The sequence below is a fragment of the Pyrenophora tritici-repentis genome, chromosome 3 (assembly GCF_003171515.1).
Source record: "Pyrenophora tritici-repentis strain M4 chromosome 3, whole genome shotgun sequence".
Taxonomy (NCBI): domain Eukaryota; kingdom Fungi; phylum Ascomycota; class Dothideomycetes; order Pleosporales; family Pleosporaceae; genus Pyrenophora; species Pyrenophora tritici-repentis.
In genome coordinates, this window is record NC_089392.1 from 290680 (window position 1) to 312866 (window position 22187).

The 22187-nt window shown below is 51.5% G+C and overlaps 11 protein-coding genes across 11 annotated transcripts; 6 read left to right on the forward strand and 5 right to left on the reverse strand.

The window, feature by feature from the left end:
• Positions 1-101: 101 nt before the first annotated feature.
• Positions 102-326, forward strand: PtrM4_074970 (uncharacterized protein; the record flags this gene model as incomplete). The annotated part of the gene is made up of 1 exon (XM_066106168.1): positions 102-326. The coding sequence occupies one exon, from the start codon at positions 102-104 to the stop codon at positions 324-326; it is 225 nt and encodes a 74-aa protein (XP_065963106.1).
• Positions 327-1738: 1412 nt separating this feature from the next.
• Positions 1739-3328, forward strand: PtrM4_074980 (uncharacterized protein; the record flags this gene model as incomplete). Its single annotated transcript, XM_001940469.2, has 1 exon — positions 1739-3328. The coding sequence occupies one exon, from the start codon at positions 1739-1741 to the stop codon at positions 3326-3328; it is 1590 nt and encodes a 529-aa protein (XP_001940504.2).
• A 351-nt stretch (positions 3329-3679) lies between these two features.
• Positions 3680-4887, forward strand: PtrM4_074990 (mitochondrial phosphate carrier protein; the record flags this gene model as incomplete). Its single annotated transcript, XM_001940470.2, has 4 exons — positions 3680-3855; positions 3974-4393; positions 4444-4789; positions 4843-4887. 4 exons carry the CDS (start codon positions 3680-3682, stop codon positions 4885-4887), a joined length of 987 nt encoding a protein of 328 aa, XP_001940505.1.
• A 459-nt stretch (positions 4888-5346) lies between these two features.
• PtrM4_075000 (glucan 1,4-alpha-maltohexaosidase precursor) lies at positions 5347-6935 on the reverse strand (the record flags this gene model as incomplete). The annotated part of the gene is made up of 2 exons (XM_001940471.1): positions 5347-6863; positions 6923-6935. The coding sequence occupies 2 exons, from the start codon at positions 6933-6935 to the stop codon at positions 5347-5349; spliced, it is 1530 nt and encodes a 509-aa protein (XP_001940506.1).
• Positions 6936-7723: 788 nt separating this feature from the next.
• PtrM4_075010 (Opioid growth factor receptor (OGFr) region) lies at positions 7724-8974 on the forward strand (the record flags this gene model as incomplete). Its single annotated transcript, XM_001940472.2, has 1 exon — positions 7724-8974. The coding sequence occupies one exon, from the start codon at positions 7724-7726 to the stop codon at positions 8972-8974; it is 1251 nt and encodes a 416-aa protein (XP_001940507.2).
• A 1944-nt stretch (positions 8975-10918) lies between these two features.
• On the forward strand, positions 10919-11487 carry PtrM4_075020 (uncharacterized protein; the record flags this gene model as incomplete). The annotated part of the gene is made up of 2 exons (XM_066106169.1): positions 10919-11426; positions 11483-11487. The coding sequence occupies 2 exons, from the start codon at positions 10919-10921 to the stop codon at positions 11485-11487; spliced, it is 513 nt and encodes a 170-aa protein (XP_065963107.1).
• Positions 11488-12194: 707 nt separating this feature from the next.
• Positions 12195-12745, reverse strand: PtrM4_075030 (uncharacterized protein; the record flags this gene model as incomplete). The annotated part of the gene is made up of 4 exons (XM_001940474.2): positions 12195-12248; positions 12353-12468; positions 12611-12646; positions 12703-12745. The coding sequence occupies 4 exons, from the start codon at positions 12743-12745 to the stop codon at positions 12195-12197; spliced, it is 249 nt and encodes an 82-aa protein (XP_001940509.1).
• A 763-nt stretch (positions 12746-13508) lies between these two features.
• PtrM4_075040 (Gst, Glutathione S-transferase) lies at positions 13509-14633 on the forward strand (the record flags this gene model as incomplete). The annotated part of the gene is made up of 3 exons (XM_001940475.1): positions 13509-13555; positions 13694-14006; positions 14205-14633. The coding sequence occupies 3 exons, from the start codon at positions 13509-13511 to the stop codon at positions 14631-14633; spliced, it is 789 nt and encodes a 262-aa protein (XP_001940510.1).
• Positions 14634-15162: 529 nt separating this feature from the next.
• PtrM4_075050 (MFS transporter Fmp42) lies at positions 15163-17080 on the reverse strand (the record flags this gene model as incomplete). The annotated part of the gene is made up of 2 exons (XM_001940476.2): positions 15163-16745; positions 16795-17080. 2 exons carry the CDS (start codon positions 17078-17080, stop codon positions 15163-15165), a joined length of 1869 nt encoding a protein of 622 aa, XP_001940511.1.
• Positions 17081-17980: 900 nt separating this feature from the next.
• On the reverse strand, positions 17981-20573 carry PtrM4_075060 (BTB-POZ domain containing protein; the record flags this gene model as incomplete). Its single annotated transcript, XM_066106170.1, has 4 exons — positions 17981-19245; positions 19296-19493; positions 19547-19970; positions 20079-20573. 4 exons carry the CDS (start codon positions 20571-20573, stop codon positions 17981-17983), a joined length of 2382 nt encoding a protein of 793 aa, XP_065963108.1.
• A 638-nt stretch (positions 20574-21211) lies between these two features.
• On the reverse strand, positions 21212-21878 carry PtrM4_075070 (uncharacterized protein; the record flags this gene model as incomplete). Its single annotated transcript, XM_001940478.1, has 2 exons — positions 21212-21790; positions 21840-21878. The coding sequence occupies 2 exons, from the start codon at positions 21876-21878 to the stop codon at positions 21212-21214; spliced, it is 618 nt and encodes a 205-aa protein (XP_001940513.1).
• Positions 21879-22187: the final 309 nt, after the last annotated feature.

Genomic DNA, 22187 nt, shown 5'->3' on the forward strand with positions numbered 1-22187 from the left:
CCGCAAACGGGACGCCCGCAGCCGCTCCCTCACCACCCCCCTCCGACACAAAGTTCCTCAGCAGCGTCGCCGGCCTACCCCTGTCCAACGACGGCGACGACATGCCAGACGTAGACGACCAATTGTCAGCACAGGACAGAGCAGAGTTGAAGCGGTTGCATCATTTGGGGATACCGGTTCCGGGGGTGGAAATCAAGTTTGATCGGTTTGTCGCCAAGGTTTGGTTGGAGGATCTGGAGGTCGAGTGTGCGAATAATGCGTTGAGGGCGAGGGTTAAGGCTGTTGTTGAGAGGGGGGTTGAGACGGTTAGTGGACTTTGGGTTTGAGTGTGGGTTTGAGGGGAGGGGAGGTGGGAGGTGGGAGGGCAGGTCGGGTTTAGGACACAGCACGCGCGTAAGTGGAGACTTTGGTGTAGTGTGTGGATTGGAGGATGTGGGAAAACAGATTATGGTATTTCCTTTCCTTTTCCGCCTAGTCATACAAAAATTAGATAACCAGGTTTAAGATGTATCTCCCCCTATCATATCCCACCTCCCCCCCCTTCTTTTCTTCCCATCCATCAAATACATCCCCAAACCCCCCACCGTCCCCTAGCCTCGCCCCTATCCGGCCTCTTCTTCCTATTCTCCCTAGCCTCACCCCTATTCGTCCTCTCCATTTCCACATCCACCGCCCTCCTCTCGTCTTCCATCTGCCTCTTCTTCGTATCTTGCTGCATTTTGGCTTGGATTCGTTCTGTGGCTTCGTCCGAGGGGTAGGTGTGGATGTGCAGGAAGCGTGTTATGCGCGCGAGAAGGGGGGGGGTTAATGAGGGGCATGTTGTTGGATGGGGTTTGTGTGTTGGTGGTTTTGGATGGGGTTTATTTGTCGGGTAGTTTTGTTAAGTTTTATGGTTGGGTTGGTGATGTTGGTTGTTGGCTGTTGGTAGTTGTGTAGTTGAGTTTTGTGTGTTGGTGTTGGAGTTGTGGAGTTGTGGAGTGTGAAGTGTAAAAGTTGGATTGTTGATTCGCACGTGAGTTGGATATTTGTTTGCTTGATTGATTTGCGAACAACTCGGGCTTTCTGTGAGATAAGATTCGGGATTAGGTGTAGGGAAATGTAAAATTAATATAATTCTAGTGTAAGAGTAGATAGGGTGGTGAACCATGGTTTGCGCACTTGGTTCGCTGCGATGAGCCTGCTACCACATAATTCACTACCACACAAGCGCATCCGCCCTTTAAGTGCCCTTGGCCCTTTGGTTCACTAAATCGTCTTTTGGCTAACCTCTGACTTAATTATTGCATCCTAAACCCACAGATTTTCTATCGTCGTTACCACGCATATCTCATCATCTTCGCATGGCATCCCACCTTCTCTTGCCTATGTACTCACTGGTCGGCTCCAAAAAAAACAGAACCACGGAACATCTAGAGCTAACGAACACATTGTCGCATTTCCTGCGAAGATATTCTGGGGTTCAGACATGATCCATTTTAATGAGTCTTGTCGCGAAATGCTCCATACTAGCAGAGAAAAGCATGTGTTATGTAGGCCTACGATTGACAATGGCCATGGACAGCAAAACTTGACTTGCTTGCTTCACATGCCGCACACTTCAAAGTCTCGCCTGCATGTTTCTGGTGTGAAGGCTGGCGGTTGAGACAAGTGGCATGGGGACTTTGTATATCTCAGGTTGCGCGTTGCTAAAACTCATTAACATGATATTTCTGAACTTACCATTAGTATGACCGCACTAATGAACAACATAATCGATTCGAGTGACAAAAGCAGGACTTTACGAGGATATGCAGTTCCCAGGGGGTTACACAGGCGCAGTGAAGAGCTGGATGATGCCGTTCATGATGACGAAGCGGATTTCGATGAGCGGTTTAGCTGGGAGAAGAGCTCGATGGAGTTTGAGCCAGGCACCGAGGATCTTGATACTGGGGTGGAGGATAGCAGGGCATGGCTTGAAGAGTTAGCTGTAAAGGAGGAAAGGAAAGGTTCGCTCTTGATTGCTGATATGGGGAAGTGGGCGTGCGAAACATATCAAAGAGAGATCCTACAAATGCGGACCGTCAAACCAGGCATGAATACCACTATTCTCGACCAGATCCGCAAGGGCGAGTATCCTCATGAGAAGAAGGTTGAAGATCTGCTCGCTCCGCTACGAGTACAGGAACTACCACCCGGGACAGAAGAGTCGCAGAAAGATATGATTAAAGTCACGCTTGACTGGAACAAGCGCGTTTCCAGACAAGAGGAAAACGCTGAAGCGCGACAGGATTTCATCGCTGCCTTGAAGGAGAGGACAAAGGCTGTTGACAAGGTCCTCGCTATTGTAGGAGACGAAACCAACATTGACCAGTTCGACAGGGTAGGTCAAAGCGGCATTCTTGAGCCTTCTCAATGCGGACTCTTAAGAGCCATCCATGTGTACCGCCCGGAAACCAGAACATTCAAGCACCAGAATCCGTTCGACATGTTGCTCCTCATGTGGGCGCATCTACAGAATCCAGACCTTACTGTTGAGGATGACTGGATTTATCTGTCGTACAAGGTCTTAAATGGAGAGGAAGAGCTGGAGATTCGATTCGAGCGTGAAGAACAGGAGCGCAGATTCCAGGAAATGAGAGAAGAAGCGATGCGACAAGGTGACCAGGTTGGACTGATACTCTGTACTAAGCGATGGAAAGCCTACAATAGAAAGATTGCAGAAACTGCGCGCCAAAATACCATTTCCAAGATACGCTATATATGCGGCGAGGTGAGGAAGATGGAGCTGGATGGATTACTTGGTCTTAGCATCCTACAGTCCGCACAGCAATGTGCAGCGCGAAACGTTCTTCCAAAAGACAGGATCCCGCCATGGACGCAAATGCTAGATAAATGTGACAAAGCAGACGAAGGGCTGGATGAGAAGTTCGAGAAGTGTTTTCCGGATTTGGAGGCTGTCTCCGAAGTAACATCAAACCGTGTCCGAGAGATGGCGACAACCCACGACATGGTCTTGACGCGCACACTCAAGTTTGCTGGCGCAGATCTCGTGGGAATGGATGATGCGGCAAAGGAGCACGTGATTCAAGCACGGCTGACTGATCCTGTGACGGCGGGCCTGATGAAGCAGACGTTGTTCGATGTGTTGGAAATGCAAGTAGTTGCCGCGCAGATGCTCAGACATGTCCGCGTGATGGATGACTCATTGAATGAGTTGTTAAAAGCGACAAAGGCAAAGTGTGAAGAGGTTGAAAAGTTGACGCTTGTGGCTGATTATGACGAGAGAGTGGAAAGTGGATATGTGGAAGAAATGGAAGGGGTGGATATTGAGGAGGCGGAATTTGCGTAGTGGGGGAATACCGAAATCCGACTGATACTATAATCTGACCGCTCTAATCACTTTGTTGTTGCGAAAACAAATGAAGCACCGCCATTGCCGGTATTGGTGCGATGTGGAATTGACAAAAGCCGTTGGGCAGGCACTAAGGCGCGGTGATGTGAATGGCGGAGGGTCGCTGGGGCGGATAGCCGGATTCATGTCGGAAAAGAACGGGACCCATGCCAAGCACAAAACTTCTCACCAACTATCGCAGTCCTATCTCCGTTTGCTCATTCTCAATTCAATCTCAACCTTCACCTTCATTCGACCACCTCTCCACTCTCCACTCCCCTTTCGCTCATACCATCCATATTAGCGATCATGGCCACTTCTCCCCCTCCTACCGCCACGGGCTCTTCCAAGGTTGACGCCGCAAAGGCCAACCTTGCGGCCGCCGACCCTACTGCTCCCACTGGTCTTGCGCTGTACTCGCGATTCGCTTTCGCTGGTGCCGTCTGCTGCTCCGTCACCCACGGCGCCCTCACACCCGTCGATGTGTATGTTGTGTCGCCCCTCAATGGCTTGGGATACCGCAATGGCTGTGTCGCACATGTTTTTGCGACAGCGGCCAGGTATTGAAAATGACGCCAGAATGCCAAGCTAACAACTCCCCAGCGTCAAGACCAGGATACAACTTGACCCCGCCAAGTACAACACCGGTTTGATCGGTGGCTTCAAGAAGGTCATCTCCACCGAGGGTGCCGGCGCTGTCTGGACTGGTTTCGGTCCTACCGCTGCTGGTTACTTCCTCCAGGGTGCCTTCAAGTTTGGTGGTTATGAGTTCTTCAAGCAGCAGGCCATCAACATGGTCGGCTACGAGACCGCCTCAAACAACCGTACCGCCGTCTACCTCGCTGCTGCTGGTGTGGCTGAATTCTTCGCCGACGTTGCCCTCTGCCCTCTCGAGGCTACCCGTATTCGTCTTGTCGGTGACCCAACCTTTGCCAACGGTCTCGTCGGTGGATTCACCAAGATCCTGAAGAACGAGGGTGTCGGTGCTTTCTACTCTGGTTTCGGTCCCATTCTGTTCAAGCAGTACGTACCGGCTGTGTCCAAGCCAATATCCCCCACCTAACACCACACAGGGTTCCCTACACCATGGCCAAGTTCGTCGTTTTCGAAAAGGTCAACGAGGCAGTCTACACCGTCGTCGACAAGAGCAAGACCTCCTCCGGCATGCAGACCGTCTACAACTTGGGTTCCGGTCTCATGGCTGGTTTCGCCGCCGCCATCATCTCCCAGCCCGCCGACACCATGCTTTCCAGGATTAACAAGACCAAGGGTGAGCCCGGAGAGGGAACCACCAGCCGTCTGATCAAGATCGCCAAGGAGCTCGGTCTCCGTGGCTCATTCGGTGGTATTGGTGCCCGTCTCTTCATGGTCGGTACCTTGACTGCTGGTCAGTTTGCCATCTACGGTGACATCAAGAAGGTAAGACTCTATTTCCAGGATTTGCATAAAACGTACGCTAATTCGCTCCCCAGGCCCTTGGTGCTACCGGTGGTGTTGAGATTGCCAAGACCAACTAAATGTTTGTCGCGTGCGATGAGGAGTGGCGGAGGAGATGACACCAGGACAGCCATGGCGAGTCTCGATGTGGGCTTGTCATCACGCAAAAGTCTGTCTTTTTTGCATAATGGCTGGCATGGATTCGGTTTGATATCACACTTTATCTTCCATATGTGTTTGCGTTCCTTTGCAGCCTTCAAATTAGATCTTGCTTCGCTTTGTAGAGGGCGATATCATGTAACAGTACGATCGAGTAGGAATATATGCTGCAGAATAGACCCAACTCATAATCTTAGACTGGTGTTAGATGTGATGTATTGAGTGCGATGGGATGATATCATCACTATCTCATGGGATTTGGATTTGCCGTCTAATATATGTCTAGATTTACCATCTAATATATGTCCAGATTCTACCGTCTAACACATGTCGAGATCCTCTGATGCGTCTCCAGATACTGTCAAGTCTAGAACACCCCCCTACTTCCCATAAACATCCGCATCAAAGTTTGTAGGAAACTGCTCCCTGCCCTCGGCATCCCCCCTAACCCAAACACTAACACTCGTGCCCGAACACCTAAACACCCCGTACCCCTCCTCATCAATCTCAACCTCGCCCTCCTCCCACCCCAGCAAATCCGTCCACTTCTGCCCCGCATGCATCTCCCCCACGGCCATCTTAATCTCGCCCGGACCCGCATTACTCATCACACAAGCCAGACCAGCCTTCTTATCCCACGTACCCCTCCTTACAAAGCCGATGCAGTTTGCCTCGTTGAAGTAGTCTTCCTGATCGCCGTACGCGAAGAGTTTCCTTGCGAGAATCAAGTCTGCGAGTTTCCCGCCGCAGGACGCTGGTGTCTCGTGTGGTTCAGCGAGGCCGTAGAGGTCGCCGTAGAAGGGGCAAGGGTAGCCGTCACATCTGAGTAAGATGAGCGCATACGCGAGTGGTTTGAAGAAGCCCTCGATTTTCGTTTCCATGACCTGGCCGGGCTGGGTGTCGTGGTTGGTAACCACAGTCACGGCGTCCGTGGGGCGGATTTTCACAAGCGTGTTATCAAAAACCGTTCGCAAATCTGCGTTCTCGGTTGTTGATAAGGTGCCGAAGTTGTTCAGGAGCGGGGAGTCATAAAGGGCGAATTTATGCGCCATTTGGTCGAGCCAGTCACTCATGATTTGCACGTCTCCGGACCAGAATTCGCCGACGACGAAGATGTCGGAGCCGCATTGCTCGCGCAGGTTGTCGATCCATGTGTTTGTGAAGCGGGAGCTAAAGTGCTGGACGGCGTCGAGGCGGAAACCTTTGAGGCCGAGCTCTTTGGTTATCCACACACCCCAGTTTTTGACGTCTTCTTGCACTTCGGGGTGCGAGTAGTCGATGTCGGCGAACATCATGTAGTCTGCGTTTCCTTGCTCGTCATCGACAGAGGAGGACCAGCCTTTGTTGTCGCCGAGGATCTTGTAGATGGCCTTCTTTTCGTTGGCTTGGTTGTAGTCTGTGCCGGAGAAGTGCTCCCAGTGGTACTTTTGCGCGGAGTACTGGTCGCCGCGGCCGGGGAAGTCGAAGCCTAGCCATCCTTCTATCTCGTATGCTTCTCCGACTTCTTTGGTTCGGTCGTTTTGGTCGACTTCTACGACGCGGCATTTTTCTGTCCTGTCGGCTCCGGCTTTGTGGTTGAGTACAGCATCCCAGTAGAGACCTACACCGTTCTCCTTAGCCACTTTGGCTAGTTCAAGGAGCTCGTCTTTGGTGCCCCATTTCGTGCCTTTGCCACCCTTTTGGTCGAATTCACCAAGATCGTAGAGGTCGTAAATGTCGTAGCCGACACCCTTGGGGTTGGCGGCCTTGCAGCCAGGAGGCAACCAGATGTTGCTGATACCGATGGCCTTGAGTTTGGGGACTTGCTCGGCGAGGCGTTTCCAGTGTTTGTGGTCATCTGGAACGTTCCACTCAAAGCCCTGGAAGAGGGTTTCGTTCTCAGGTGTGGGTTTCTGTTCTGGGCAGTGTGAGCACCGAGTCATGAAAGGAGGGGTTCAACATGACATCTTCACCTACCTTCTGAAGTCATGATTGCGATTGGGTTATCGTTCTGTAGTCAGCACCCTATCTGAGTGTTCCAGGAATAAACGTATATCAAGAGTGAGAGTCAAAAGTAGATTGAGAAAGGATGTATTAAAGCAGATGGCAAATCTACCCGAATTCTCTAAGTGAGAAAAACTTTCCGAGTACCATGGTACGTATTTATGTCATTCCTACAACTGATAGCGCGCGCCCAAGCCTGAGTTTGCGTGGAACGGATCAGGTTTGTACGTATATCAAGTACCCTGCATCCGTGTTTGTTCCTAGGGTGCATTCAAGAGTTTTGTGAATGGTCTGGACACAAGTGGGTCCCGCGCTGTTCAACAATCACTAGCAATGACGTCAGCTTACATTTAACATCCCGCGGACCTGCGCAACGCGGCAGATGTATTTTGAAATGTGAAAGAGTGAATTGCGTCAAAGTTAGACAGTGACAGTACATTGTACGCGATTAAGCTCCGGACGGCAGTCGTCGATGCGGAGATTCTGTGAACGATCGTCGCTACTGACAGCGGGGGAAGTGCAGTACAGACTAGGCCGAATCAAGCAAGGTATGCTGCTCACTCCCGACCTCTCACTTGATTGGTATACAATGCGATGTATTGTTCATTCACTGTAAAGGCTTAGAAAAGTGGATGCGCTAGAAATTCACTACCTCGTCAATGTCCGGTGAGGCATGAATTCACTTCTGCATTGTTGCCTAGCGCGCTTCGCCACAAGCCCTTACCCTCTCTCATCAATTCTTCCTTCATTATCAGCTACCCTCTGACCACAACTATGGACAGAGCACTCAACAGTCAAGAACAAGAGAAGGTGCGCAGCGCACGCGCTAGTTTCTTCAACACCAGACAGCCAACTTCTACTTCTTCCTCGCAACCAGAGTCAACAAACTCGACCTCGACTAGTCAACCCCAAGTCAATAAACGAAGTCACCAAGAATACGACACTCAACCCATTACTACCACACCAAATAAGCGCACCAAGATGTCATTCTTCACTACCACAGCAAACAAGCGCGCCAAGATTTCATCCTTCAAGACTCCAAAGGAACCCATGGACGAGGCTGCATCGAAGAGCCAGATCATCGTTGACTTCTACGAACCCAACATCGGTGCCCCAGATAGCCTTGGTCGCACGCAGGCTGAGATCCTCCAATGGTCTGATGACCAACTGGAATCCTCTCACAACTACATCCAGATGCTCTTCCCACTTCCGGAGGGATCACCTTACAACAGCGCGGCACCAATAATCGATCTAGACGTCATGCAAGCCTTCCGATCGCGACCTGAGCTACGCCAGCAATTGCGTCTAAGCTTTGAGCGTATGCTCAAGTTCTACGGCTTTCGGGTCATAGACAAGTCGGATTATGAGATCAAGCAGACCCCCCATGAGTTCCGCCATCAGTTCAGCCATGAGTTCCACCATGGGTTCCGCAATTGGTCAGATGCTGAGATCCACCAAATTATTGGCACAGCATCCCCCGATTCATTGCTTGATACAGTGTCAGGCGTCGCCCGCCAGGAGACAGTGAACACTGGTCATAGAACGGCAGCAACACGAGACGAGGCAGAGCAACAGAAGACTGAGACATACACGGATGCCCCCATCGATGCGGATTCCTCTTCCACAAACGCAGAGCAAGATGTCGCTTCTCCAGACTCAATCCCGTACCACATCGTTTGCTCGCCTGATTGGGACGAGCAATCCAGGCACTGGAATGTGCACTTCAATCACAACCATCTCCGCATTACGCGCATCCTCCGCTGTCTCCGTATCCTCGGCCTGCAGGACGAGTACAATGCGTTCTTCACGGCACTTGAGCATATCTCCACCGACACATCCAACCGCATTAGCAATAGGAGCAAGGATTTCTGGTGGCTAGCTGTGACACGCCCGCTATACGAGGTACCTGACGGCAGCCGCATCAAGTGGCTGGAGGACTGGGAGAAGGAGCAGAAGAATCTGAAGTCGGTTAGGTTCGACGAAGATATGGAGGATTCAGAGACGGAGGATTCGGAGACGGAGTAGATGGGTTGGGGTCAAGGGCGGTGTGGTGGCGCACAGCAAGATGTGTACATGCACGCAAGTGTCGATTGTGGTGGTATTCCCCAACTTTTCTCGGAGATATCTCGCTACCGGATTAGGGTAGTGGCTGTAGGCATAAACAGGTTTCTAAGCGTACCAAGACTCTCACTGTAAGCACGACCGTTTACCCCACCACGTGGTCAACAAGCATCATTCTTGGAAGGTTCTGACATTACCACGTTTGCACAGTTTGCCGGAAACGTGGTTTTCGGTTCTCTAGTCATGATATAGTGTCTTTAGACTTGCATTGTCTCGGGCGTTTCCATAGAAATGATAATGTAATCACTCTTGAACTCTGTCTTTTAGCAACATCATTACCAATTGTATTAATTATTGTAGTCTAAAAAGGTGGTATCCTTCAACAATCCAACTCACCTTGCCCAAGCCATAGGATTCAGCGAACCACGTAACCCACTCCTTCGCTTACAGATCCGTATACACCCTTGGCATCCGCCACACTCCTCGCCCGCACATGCAAAACACCACACCGACACTAACCAGCACCATTACCAGTTCAGAAAGCAGCTACAAAACTATAACCTAATATCCTCCACCAGAGAGAAACCCAGAACTGCACACAACTATAATCCCCCCCATTCCTCCCATTCTAACTAGCACAACCCTCACCCTCCCCTTCCCTCCCCAAGACCAACCTTCTCAATCAGTTGTTATCCACACTGCCACAACTACCCACCTCAAAAATACATCACACTTCCTGCCAAACTAAAAAAAAAAGGGCTGTCAGACTTGGCATCGTAAGCCACAGTCCTCACGGCCAAGACATGAGGCTTGATTACTACAACGATGAGATTGGACGGACGTTGTTGTCACGAGCGCTAGTTTGGCGGGAGGAAGGGTCTTATGATGGATGTTCTGTGGAGGATTTGAGGGGTGGAGGTGGGGTGGAAGAAGGGAGAGAAGAGGAGAGGTGGTGTTAGTGGGTCACGTGCTGGGGGCTTATTGGTGTGTAGGATTATAGGAGGGAGACGGGGGGGTTGGGGGCTTGATAGGGAGATGTGGAGACGGTGGTGGAGGATTTGGAGGAAGAGAGGCGTAAGTTGCGTGTGTTGGGTGAACGGTGAGGTCAGCGTTATTGTGGGTGTTCAGTTGCCCAGTGAGTACGAGAGTGGCTTGGGTTTAGAGGGCGTAGAGGAAACCAGAGTAAGGCGTCCTGTAAGATGAATCCTACTGGAGTTAGCACAAGCACCTCCCATCGAGCATGGCTTGTCTAGGAATATTGTCCTGAGCGTAGTAACAAACCTATCGCATTGGCCTAACCTGCCTCACAACAAAGAGAACACTGCACCTAGCAGAAGTTGTAGTTAAGAAAATATCTCTCAAGCATCCTCAAATCACACAAAAACAAAACATGATCTTCACGGCTTTCTCCACACTGCCACAATGCTCGAAAAACAGGCTCATCAACACACGACCCACGCCAAAAATGCTTACACATACCCTCCTGCTCCCCATCACATTGGCGTCAAACGCCCACTCTTCATGTCCCCATGACTTCAATCGCCTGTTTTACACCGAAACAAGGCATATGTAGTTGATCCTCCTGATGTCAAGGGTGAGATCATGTGGGAGGTAGACCGTGGCGGGATCGAGTTGGGAGCTTCATTTGGGCAATTGCTGGTGGGAAGTTGGGTGGGAGTGTGGACTTGGTAATCAGCCAAGGCGTTTCTGGGGGTTGCGTAAAGAGGGTGTTGAGATGGTGTAGGAAGGTTAGGGGTTTGGGGGTGTGGGATATCGGTGTAAAGGGGAGGATATAAGGAGGGTTTGCGCTGGAGTAGAGATGGATTCATCAAGTATCTTCCTCTCTCTTGTACGCAAGCCAATCTACTCTCCAACAACCTTCCACCAGACCCAACACCACCATTCAAAATGCGTCCTCTCGCCTCCTTCCTCCTCACCCTCCTGTCCGCAACACCCACCCTCACCACCCCCCTCGCCTCCTCCCTAACCAAACGCGAAATCAACCCAAACACCGTCAACATACTCACCCCGGACCAACTAACCACCCAACGCACCGCCCTCCTCCTCGCCCAATCCGAAGAAGCCCGCGAAGCAATCCTGTTCCCCAACCCCCCCAGCGCCGCAAACGACACCTTCCAATTCCTCAACAACACCGTGCTCGCCCCCACAGGCGGAACAGTCTACCTCTCCACCGTGGCCAATTTCCCCGCGCTCGGCGCCACAGGTCTCGGCGCCGCTGTTGGTTTCGTGAACCCGTGTGGCCTCAACACGCCACACTGGCACCCGCGCGCGAACGAGTTTCTAACAGTAGTTCAGGGCACGTTGTTAGGTGTTGTGTTGTTGGAGAGTGAGAGCGGGTTTGGAAGTGTAGTTGGTGGGGAGGCGGTGGTCAAAGGGCCGTATACGCAGGTGGAAAGTACGTTGGCGAATTATACGGGTATGCTTTTTCCAAAGGGCTTGGTACATTGGCAGTTTAATCCAGAGTGTGAGCCCGCTGTTTTTGTGGCTGGGTTCGATAGTCCGGATCCGGGGCGTGCGGAGGCGGCTAGGGGCTTCTTTTCGGGCGAGCCGGATGAGGTGTTGAGGGCTAGTTTGGGGTATTCGGAGTTTATGTCTCCGGACCAGATTTCCGGGTTGAGGGTGGGGTTGACGAGTGATTTTACGGCTATTGTCGAGAGTTGTGCGAAGAAGTGTGGGATTCCTTATTTGCCGCCGGCGGAGACAAGTAGTGTGTTGCCGACTGGGGGGTATCCGACGGCTTCGGCTGGGTATCCGACTTCCTCGGGCGGATACTAGGGTGTGGTATGAGATTGGATGATTGGTTGAATCCCAATCGCTATAGGATGTGGAAGATGGGTGTGCGAAACTTGGAAGAGACCTTCCTTTGTACAAGGACATTCGTTTGACTCTGTTGTTGGATTCGGGTTAGTAATAGGTGGTAGTTAGACAACACGCTCGTTTCATCTTACCGTACCCGAGAAATCATTTGTGGAACTATCGCATCATGAATGGGAAGACACAAGAGATTGCGACTGAAATGACATGAACACAAACATATGATAAGACGAATACTGCTGCACACATAAATATCAGGTACAAACTTGTAATACCAACATCAGTCAAACCACTTGATTCCATATATACACTGCCTACGTGTATCCACTCGGCACCTAAGACCTCACGTCTAAAACTCAGAGATCATGTCACCCCTCCGCTTGCCGCGCATTTCCCACTTTCCCTAAACGCTCCTGTCAGCATATGATTCCCAAAGTTCCCCATTTACAATGCCTCTCGCATGCTTCACTCCCCTCTCCCTCTCTGCGTGTGCATTCATGAACTCACCTCAGTCATGTATCCGGCGGTGCCCAGAATACTCGGTACCAAGACCATGTAGGCGAAAGAGAGCCAAGCGGTTCGTCGCGTCCAGCGGAAGTACTTGTGGCGGTTGACAGTCATGTCTGCGCTGCGTTAGTCACCAATCTCCATGTCCTCGTAACCACCCCCATCTTCCACATCCTGCCGCCTCTATATCCTCTTCTCGCGACCGTATTCTCTTGGGGCAATGCTTCGATTCTCAGGGTGTGTAGGGTGTGAACGTACTGGCCCATTTGATGAGGGCGGGATCCGCGTGGATTACTGGTCGTGTTGTTAGCCATTGCGCCCACGTACTGCGTTGCCGATGTTTTGCATACTGCCGTGGTTGTGGCCCGCCATCCTGCGAATAGTTGGCTGCATGTTTGCGGTTTGTTTTGCGCGATTGGAGTGGTTGCGCTGGGTGGTGAGTTTGGTGTTGTAGAGGTGTGTATGCGATGAGGTCGGCGGATGCGGCAAATGCCGTTGAGGCTTGGCGTTTTGAGGTGGACGAGAATAGCAGTAAAGGCGAGGAACCGCAGGATAGCTATTTAGGTGCAAATAAACATTTACATGGCTGCTTTCTGCTACGTAGTTAGAAGACACTGAGATACTTAGATATCCAACATTCCCCGTCCGTAAAGCTAGAACAATGAAATCGCACCCATCGTCGCACCAAAAATCATCTAAACGTCACAACCAAGAGCCACACATTCACCCAACATCAACATCTCAACCCATGTAGTATGCACCCAAATCCATCACGATCCCCAAGCCAGATCCTTTCCTCCACCACCTCTTCGAACGCCCCATCGGCCCAACTCACACCCGGCCCTAACACTCAAACAACGCCCTGTCTCCGAGCGGGCAGCCAACCACCGACCAAAACCGATTTTGGCCGGAACCGCCGAAGCTTGTGACTTTGAATCGGCGGGCACGGAATTGCGCTGCAAAGAAAGAAAGAGCCTCGGTGCCGATTTACGATCTGATGATCTAACGTACATAAAGGTCTCGCGCCCGTCACTTTTTAGCTAGGCTAGTTAACCGGCGAACCTTGAACCTTTTTACATCATTAAACCAAAGAACCTTTCCTGCATAGGCTTATCGTTGTTGTTGTTGTTGTTGCAGGAGCGCTTTGGGAACAATCATGGCTGATCTATCCAACCAACAGGGTGCGAAGATTACCGTGCACTGGTATGTATGATTGCGACATTGAAGACGATGGTCTGCGTGCGACGACATGCAACAAGCCTCACCACCACATTATACCCTCCCATCCACACCCCCACCCCCGGATCCCCGCCCATCCCAAACTAACCCACCCCCTCCCAGGCTAAACAAATCCCGCGGCCAACGCATAGTCTGGCTCCTCGAAGAACTGCACCTAACCTACGACATCGCCGTCTACAAGCGCGACGCCAACAAGCGCGCGGGCCCCGAACTCAAAGCCATCCACCCTTTGGGAAAATCGCCCACGGTGAGCATCCGGCCCGCAGGCGCAGACAAGGACATTGTGATTGCGGAGAGCGAGGCGATTGTCGAGTACATCTGTGAGCATTTTGGGAGGCAGTTGATTCCGAGGAGGTATCCGGAGGGGAAGGAGGGGGTTGTCGGCGCGGAGACGGAGGAGTGGATGCGGTATAGGGTGAGTTTTTTGTTTTCTTTTTTTTGTTGTTTTGAGCGTTGGAATGGGGTGGTGTATGTGTGTGTGTGCTGAGTATATTCCATATTGTGGATGTACAGACGCACTCGTACAAATCACGTGCCAGCCTTCCCTCACCCCACACCCCAAACCCCCTCAAACCCCCTCCACCCCTTCAAACCAACTAACACAACCCCACAGTTCCTAATGGCCTACACCGAAGGCTCCCTCTTCACAATCCTCATAACCGCCCTAATAACCTCGACCCTAAAGTCCTCGCCCGTCCCCTTTTTCCTCAAACCCATCACATCCGCCGTCGCCAGCAAAATCGACTCTTCCTTCGTCGACCCCGAATTGAAGTCTCATTTCGATTTTCTCGAAAATTACCTCCTCGAATCGCCGTCACAAGGCAAATTCTTCTGTGGCGACGACCTCACGGCCGCGGATATCATGATTCATTTTGGACTGGAGGGTGCGTGTCAGAGGGTGGGGTTGGGGGAGAGCAAGTATCCGAAGCTGTATGAGTATATGAGGAGGTTGCAGGGGAGAGAGGGGTACGTTAGGGCGGCCAAGAGGGTGGAGGAGGTGAGTGGGGAGAAGTTTGTGCCGTTTAGTGATGCCAAGTTGTGAGGTTGTTGATGTGCTGAGAGGGAGGAGGGAGGGAGGGAGGGGTAGAATGGTGGTACGATTGTTCATGTTAGACGAGTTACGCACGGTATTTTCCATATTCATGCATACACATGTTTGCGGATCTGAAGAGTTATTATACATAGCATCAATTTTTTTATACAAATTCCAGTCTTTATCTACACACTCTCTCATACATCGCAATCAATATGCGCAACCAAACAACATGCAGTAAATGACCTCCCAAACCCAGTACAACGCTCCAAATAGGACTATTAACAATATAATAACGTCCCTCCCATGGTAATCCGCCGAGAAGATATGCCGATAAGAAATAAAACAAAGCCCCCAACGCCAATATACACATATGCATGACGAGCTTTCTTGAACAATTGTGTGAAATATCCATAAATATCCTGATCCCATGACAGCCATTTCATATCAGAGAAGAGGAAAAATTCGCAAATCGTGAGATATGATAAGAGTAAAGAACAGATATCCCGATCCAGTTGCCGTGTTTATTTCGTCTTCATTAAACCTCCCAAGGCTGGCGCTGGCGGTTCAAAGTACCATAACTAAGTGGCTCGTCTTCTTCGAGTAGGCTTTCCATGATGGATCCGACATCTGTGTTCGTAACGGTAATTGCGTCTTCTTCGTCTAGCTTCTTGCGCATGCGGTAGACTTGCACAGTCACGTACGTCACCAGTGCGGAGCCAACGATGAAGGCAGAGGCTGCTAGGAAAATGTTCACGGGGATTGGGTTGCCTTCGAATAGACCCTTAGTCAATGCGTCGATACCCGTTTGCGAGAGGTTGACCATTCCGGAGACGCAGATGATTGTGCCGTAGACGCGGCCAAAGGTGGCAAAGCCAAAGACCTTGGTGGCGTAGTCGGACATGGCGGAATAGTAGAGAGGGCGCATGAAAACGAAGAGAATGACCCTGACGTAGCCGGCCCAGAGGGCGCAGATTGAACCGAAGATACCAATCGCGGTAATGATGATGACGAGAAGTAAGAGAACACCGGCTGTGCTGACGTTGTCGAGGAGAGCACCGAGGAATGGGGTGGCAACAACACCAGCGAGGGGTAGAGCTACGTCAAACAAGGCGTTGACCTTTTCGGCGAGCTCGACTGACCCAAGCATATAAGTGTACTGCTCGCGAATAGTTGCGATGAAGTAGTTCATGCGCACCATCTGGAGGACAGTCAGAAGTGTGAGCAGTATGAACCAGGGCGTCAACATCTGATCTTTGGCCGACTTGTTGTGCAGCGCTCCCCAAACACCAGACGCTTCGAGTCTTTGCTCTTCCTTTTCCTCCTTCATCTTTCGCCACGCTTCGTCGCCAATCAATTCGTCAAGCTTGCTCAATCGCTCCCTGCGGCGCGAGCTACGGGCCTTTCGGCGCTTCCAGATTTCATTGTCTGGCAACTCGTCATCGGAAGAATGCACGTCGCGCATCGGGTCTACAGCTTTATGGATCTTCATCTCAAGTTGTGCTTCAGTCTTGTAGTTCTCGGTCGGCAAAAACGTGAGTTGCGCAACCACGATTGCGGCTGGAACAATGAGATAGACGAGGAAGAACGTCTGTGGCTTGAATGTCCTGTCGCTAGCATCGTACATGAGCCTGTAAAAGAGAAAAACAGCAGCAGAGGCATCAAAGGCGCCAGTAACGAGCGCGACGATGCTGCCACCGTACTTGGGAAAGGCATTAGCAATCTGGAACGAAGGAAGGAAGACAAAGGTGCCTCCCAAGGCGAGGAAGAAGTTTCCAATTGTATATCCGTCAAACGTCTCAATCTGAAAAGCGAGACTCATTAGGATACTGCCGAGAGCGAGACAGAAAGAACCGAGGAGAAAGCAAATCTTGGGCCCATAGCGGTCGAGCAAGGTGCCGACGGGCAGGGCAGATACATTTGCCGTAGTGGAAGCCAGGGAAAAGAAGAAATTCAGGCGGAGATCCTGCTCGAAACACACTTCGACATCTGCATCGAGCTCATCGGGGGTACAAAGATTCCTGAAGACGCCTTCCTTGATGAGAATTGGCTTGAGGGCTGCAAAGCCAAAGACGATGCCGCTGGCAAACCAACAGGCAAGAACGGTTGCAATGACCTGTGCTGATTTCCTGTTAGTGGTGTGACTTGGCCGAAAGCGGAAAAAACTTACCGATACGTTTCGCAGTCGAGACTTTGTAGGGCGTCAGACCACCAGGCTCTTCGCCCGACACAGGTTCATCGGGCTTCGGAATGATATCGTAGCTGATGACTCTCCTCACGCTCTTGCCTGTGTTGCTCATGAAGCCGGCTCCTGAAATGGCGCTCTCGAACGATTGCCGACGTTCCGCAGCGTCCTGTCGGCTCGTCTGGCGGTCAATCGGCGGCAGGAACAAGTCAACCAGCGCCTCCTCGCGGTCGGTACCCTCCTGTTGGGTAACATGCTGGATCAGTGACATGAGAGCTCAGCAATTGATCTCGTTTGTCAAAAATGCAGGGCAGGAAAGGAGTCCGGGGAAGAGAATCGAAGGTTTAAGAGCTGTCGGGCTGTCGGTTCTCGAGCGAAAAGCGGGCAGTAGGCAGGTTAAATTGGTGGGCAGGTGCACCCTGACACAAGACCCACGATCTGGCCAGCCATCGCGGACATGACATGTCACATGCAGTCAAGTGCCGGAAAGGGGTGCCGTTGATCGCGTCGTGAAGACCAAGAGGTTGATAAAGCGAATACAAGCATGCAGTCGAGCATGCTGTCGGTTGCGGGACGCTGCATGCTTCGCTTGCTAGAAACGCCGCGAAATGTCCCAAAGTGTGCTCGTCGACTTTTTCGCCGTGATTGATTGGCCGCGGCGCTTTAGCCATAGCGGCATCAACCTTGCCCCAAGTCCCCTCAGCGCATCTTCGCGCATCTTCTACAACACGCAACCCAGCCAGCATCACGCATGGGCATCGATAAGGCATCAAGCAATCTTAACCGACAATCTCACTGATCTCACCTCTTACCGTGATGCTGCGAGATTGAGAGTACGGCAGGGATCACGACACAATGCCGTGCTTTTGCCTTGATCCCCGCAACCGACTACACCTCAATGGTTAGTCATGAACTATATTGCGTCACATATCGAATGAACTCCTGCTATCGGCATGGGCACACAAATCAGCTTGTATACACGTCAGCCAAAAACAACCGCCAAAAACAAAAACATACAACAGCAGGTATTCGCCAGTGGTCACCCACCTGACTACTAACCTGCCGGTCCAAGATTTAACGTGTGGAGAGCAAACGGGATCCAGTGTATTACTTGGCCTGTGGTCGTATGTGGAAGAATATTGGAACATGTGGCTACACATGCATGGAATCATCAATTGCTACATAAAAAGCCCCGCGCAGAGTTCCTCGTCCGCTCAACTGTAAAGGCTTCGAGTTTGACTCCGCACAGTATCACTTGCATCCTCTTGCCATCAGCGTCGCTCTCGATTGGCTCGACGCGTATTCGCCAATGTGCGCGTTTGATGGTCCACTCGACTTCGGCTTCCTGGTCGTCAGCTCGCAAATGCGATGCATCGTTATCAGCAACCTTGTCACCTCCCCAAAGCCACTCATCCCGTCCGTGGCCTATGCGACGGATACCAACGCAGCCTGTTTCTCTGTCCATGCTGAGCTCAGCAGCAGCACCATCAATCTGCAATGCGCAGTCTGTGTCTAGTCGCACTCGGACACGTCGTTCACTGACACCTGAATTTGCTGGGCTGACTGGCTGTGCAGCCACACCACCTCCAGACTGCAAGTACATGAGTCCCAGAGGCTGCGTCGCTGGTAACCCCATTTTCGACGCTACTACCGAGAATAAAGACGTCACCCGCGCAAGAGTCGAGTTGTAGAACGTTGCCCGAAGGTTCACGTTTAGTGAACCCGACATTGATGCTCGCGGAGCACTTCTCGGTAGATAGAGAGACGTGGTTTCACCTGTAGAGATTTCCAAGACTAACACGTTGCTGTTTGCATGATCGTCTGTGTATGGGCGGGCATAAGACACGTAGCCCGCTCTCAAGACAGCACTGCTACTTGAGGTAGATGGCGCAGGGCTTACAGCGGGGAGACCGTTCGGAGAAAACCCCGTCGATTGCCCACCAGATACGGATTCTGAGTCTGAGTCGCTGGCGAACTTGTCGGGATTGAAGGATATACCAGATTGTCGAATATCTTCCAGGCGCACCAGAATCTCCGACTGTTGACGGTTCAAATTGTATGAGATCTCGCACGGTATCAGCTTTTGCTCAAGCCCTTTGAGATGGAAATACCGAGCATCTCGAAGCAATCGAGCCCGGTGCGCATCGCTGCGAATCTCCATGTTGTAGCCTTGTAGCAACTGCATCAGCTCGCCGAAAATCTCTCCATTCCTACCAGGCACTGAAGGAGGTTTGATTGACGGTGGTCTGAGTAACGAATCACGATCCAGCCCCGGGAAGACTTCTGACGGTGTCGAGAAGAAATGTGCGAACCCAAGTGAAAAGTAGTTTGGACTGTCACCAGGAGCCGAGAAGATATCGCGGGGTACCTGGAAGGGGGTTCCTCCAATGTTCACAAAGATGTCGGTGCTAAACAACTGCTTGGTGAGCCGAGGAACTAAACAGTCAGCTTCATCATTCAGTCTATTTGGGATTGTACAAGCTTACGAGAGTAGAATTGTGCATCTGCAAATAGCTTCACAAAGTGCTCTGCACTCTTGGGGGTAATATGGTACCCTTGCAAATGCAGTGCTATATCGCGAAACGTTTCCGGATCACGGTCGATATACAGCGTCCTCACATCACCAGCTCGGCCACCGTTATCATGTAATTGCTGGCCGAAGAAATGCGAAAAGTACGAGGGTGCTCTAGTGGTCTCAGTTGACAAGCCTTGACTTTGGGTCTGGACGCATGCTTACCATCCGACGATAACGACGCCCCGGATAACCTAAACAATTGGGATCCAATTTGTATTGGAAATACCTTACCCGCAGGTAGTATGTCAAGCCCAGTTGGAGACTCTTGTATCTTCCGTGGTGTCGAAACATCAATCACCCTTCCTTGCGGTCCGGTGCCTTTACTTTGCTCTTTCCGTCGCCCAGTCTGTGTGTTTTCTCGTGACACTGGTTGTGGTGTGACCTCGCTGGTTGCCGTTTGAGCAGTGGTTCGCGACATTGGCGATGGTCGCGGTTCAGCCGGTACTGATCCGATAGGCGATGTCGTCGATGCGTCGGACGATTGTCGTGATTTGTTCTGCCGTTTTGGCGGATTCTCCACGGCGATAGCGCTAGCCTGCGATGCAGCTGAAGTAGGTTCAGAGTCGATCTTTCTCTTCATACCAGTCTGCACGACTGGTCTTTGCTGTTGTTGGGGTTGCTGTGGTTGCTGTGGCTGCGGCTGTAATTGATGTTGATGATGATGATGCTGCTGCTGTTGCTGCTGCGGTCGAACCGATGGAGGCGGAGGCGGCGGAGAGTGTGAGATCTGGGCCTGCAAAGCATTCGGTGTTGGTGTCGCACTTTGGTTCTGCTGGAACACCTGATACGCAGCCTCTCCGGTCGTAACAGGAAGTGGAATACTAAAGTCGTTTGTAGGATTCGCCTGATTCTGGAATTCCTGCACAAGTTCGCCCTGCGGCTCATACTGGTGCGCAAAGTCTGTAAAGTCGACTGAATTGGTCCAATCCCAGCCCGTCGGCGCAGGCCCGAAGCTATAGCCCGCGTATTGACTCGCGACTACTTGGTGTTGTTGGGCGCTGTAGTCGTGATATGCCGCAGAGGCGTCGTAGCCATGCGCCTGGCCCGCCGCCGCAACCTCTGCGGCATTTGTATCGTGGCCCGCATGGTAGCCGTTGTATTGCGGATTCGGTTGCGATGCGCCGCCGCCTGCTTGGTCAGAGGTTTGAAATACAAAGTCTCGAGATGCGGCGCCCGAGCGGTCTGACATTGGCTAGCTACAGCTGGGCAATGGCCTCGCAGTTACAAGCGACAAAACGCCCCGGCGCGAAAACAGCTTCTGATGCGCTGGAGGGAAGAAAACGATGGGTTGCTGATGAAGCGCTGAGTAAGGTCTTGGACTTGACCTCGGCACGGGCACGCTACCGGATCTGGCTGGTCGCTGCTATCGCGACGTGGGCCCGCTGTACGGGGGGAGATACGGGGAGACAGGTTTGTGGGGTGCACCTAAGCCTTTGAGCGATGTCGCGAATATATGGGAATATCACTGCCAGCACTTTCTGGGGTAATCATAGACTCAGCCACCGTCATGATATTCGCACGAGGTCGCGTCGTCGCGTAACGGAAACGAAAAGAGGCGAAGCCGCTGATTCTTGCTCACACTGTTGAATTGCATGTGAGGCTGAGGCTGACAATATCAATCCAAGCTCGGTGATACGGATTGACTGACAATGTGTTCGCATTGGGTGCTGACGTGGGATGGAAACTAAAGCGAGCATCGTCACGTCCCTAGTAGGGAACGTGGTGAGAATCTTGAGATGCTAGCATGGCTTACTACTAATGCTTAGAAGTCGATAGTGCATATGTCGAGCAGATGCTCACATGCCGTACAGTATCCTTTCCATCCAATCAATCACTAAACTCCTCACTTGTGGACTCGTCAGTCATCAGTTCGTCAGTCCCCCATTCCTCACTTTCCCCGATCACTGACTCATCTTCTTCCTCGATTACCTCGACAAAGTACTCTTCTGCTAGAAAAGGGTCGCTTAAACCCTCGAGTCCACACTGTAAACGGAATGACTCCTCAAAAGGGAAACGGTACTTTTTCCACACCCACTTCGTAATAATACCAATGTTGTCCTGTGGATTATAAGACAGCTGCGCCTCCTCGCCCTCAGGCGTCCTCCACTGTTTCTCCTTGTATATGACAACGGCCTTGTGATCCTCCGTCGACTGCTGGTCTAGTATCACAAAGGTGGTAGAACATATAGGGCTTGGGGTGGTTGCGTTATAAACCTCGGTATGCATGTTCTTGAGTTGCTCCAATGTAGCATCGCCCAGTTGTGTGGGCACTACAGTGTCGATGCGTGGTGTTTTAGGGACATCATCAAGTGCCAATGAATGCACAGGTTGGTAAAGTGCGTCCTCCCACTTTACTTCCTCATCTGGACCTTGTTCGCTCGCGAATCTGACGAATTCAGCCCAATGCTGTTGAGATGTTAGTGGTTCTTCGTTCATCCGGTACATGCGGGGGTACCTCAGGTGTGACGTCATGCGTCAGGAAGACTACAGACATCTTGGCATACACGATTGGGTACAACTTGGATACCGCACGTAAGCTTTTTGGAAGAGAAGTGAAACGTGTTTTCAGTTGTACGAGAACGAGATGTATGTAGTTTTATACGATAACCTTAAACTTTCGCAGTCTGCCTAACGCCTCACAGCGCCTTTAGGCAACTACGCTCTGTTGCCTGCGCAAGATATTAGACTAGGTGTCGAATCGTGAGTATCGGTAGAGACGTCGGCTGCTTGACACTTCGGCCCGACTTCGGCCCACCTTGCGCAGAGCTTAGGTGTACCTTCGTAGCAGCTATGTTCGTAGAAG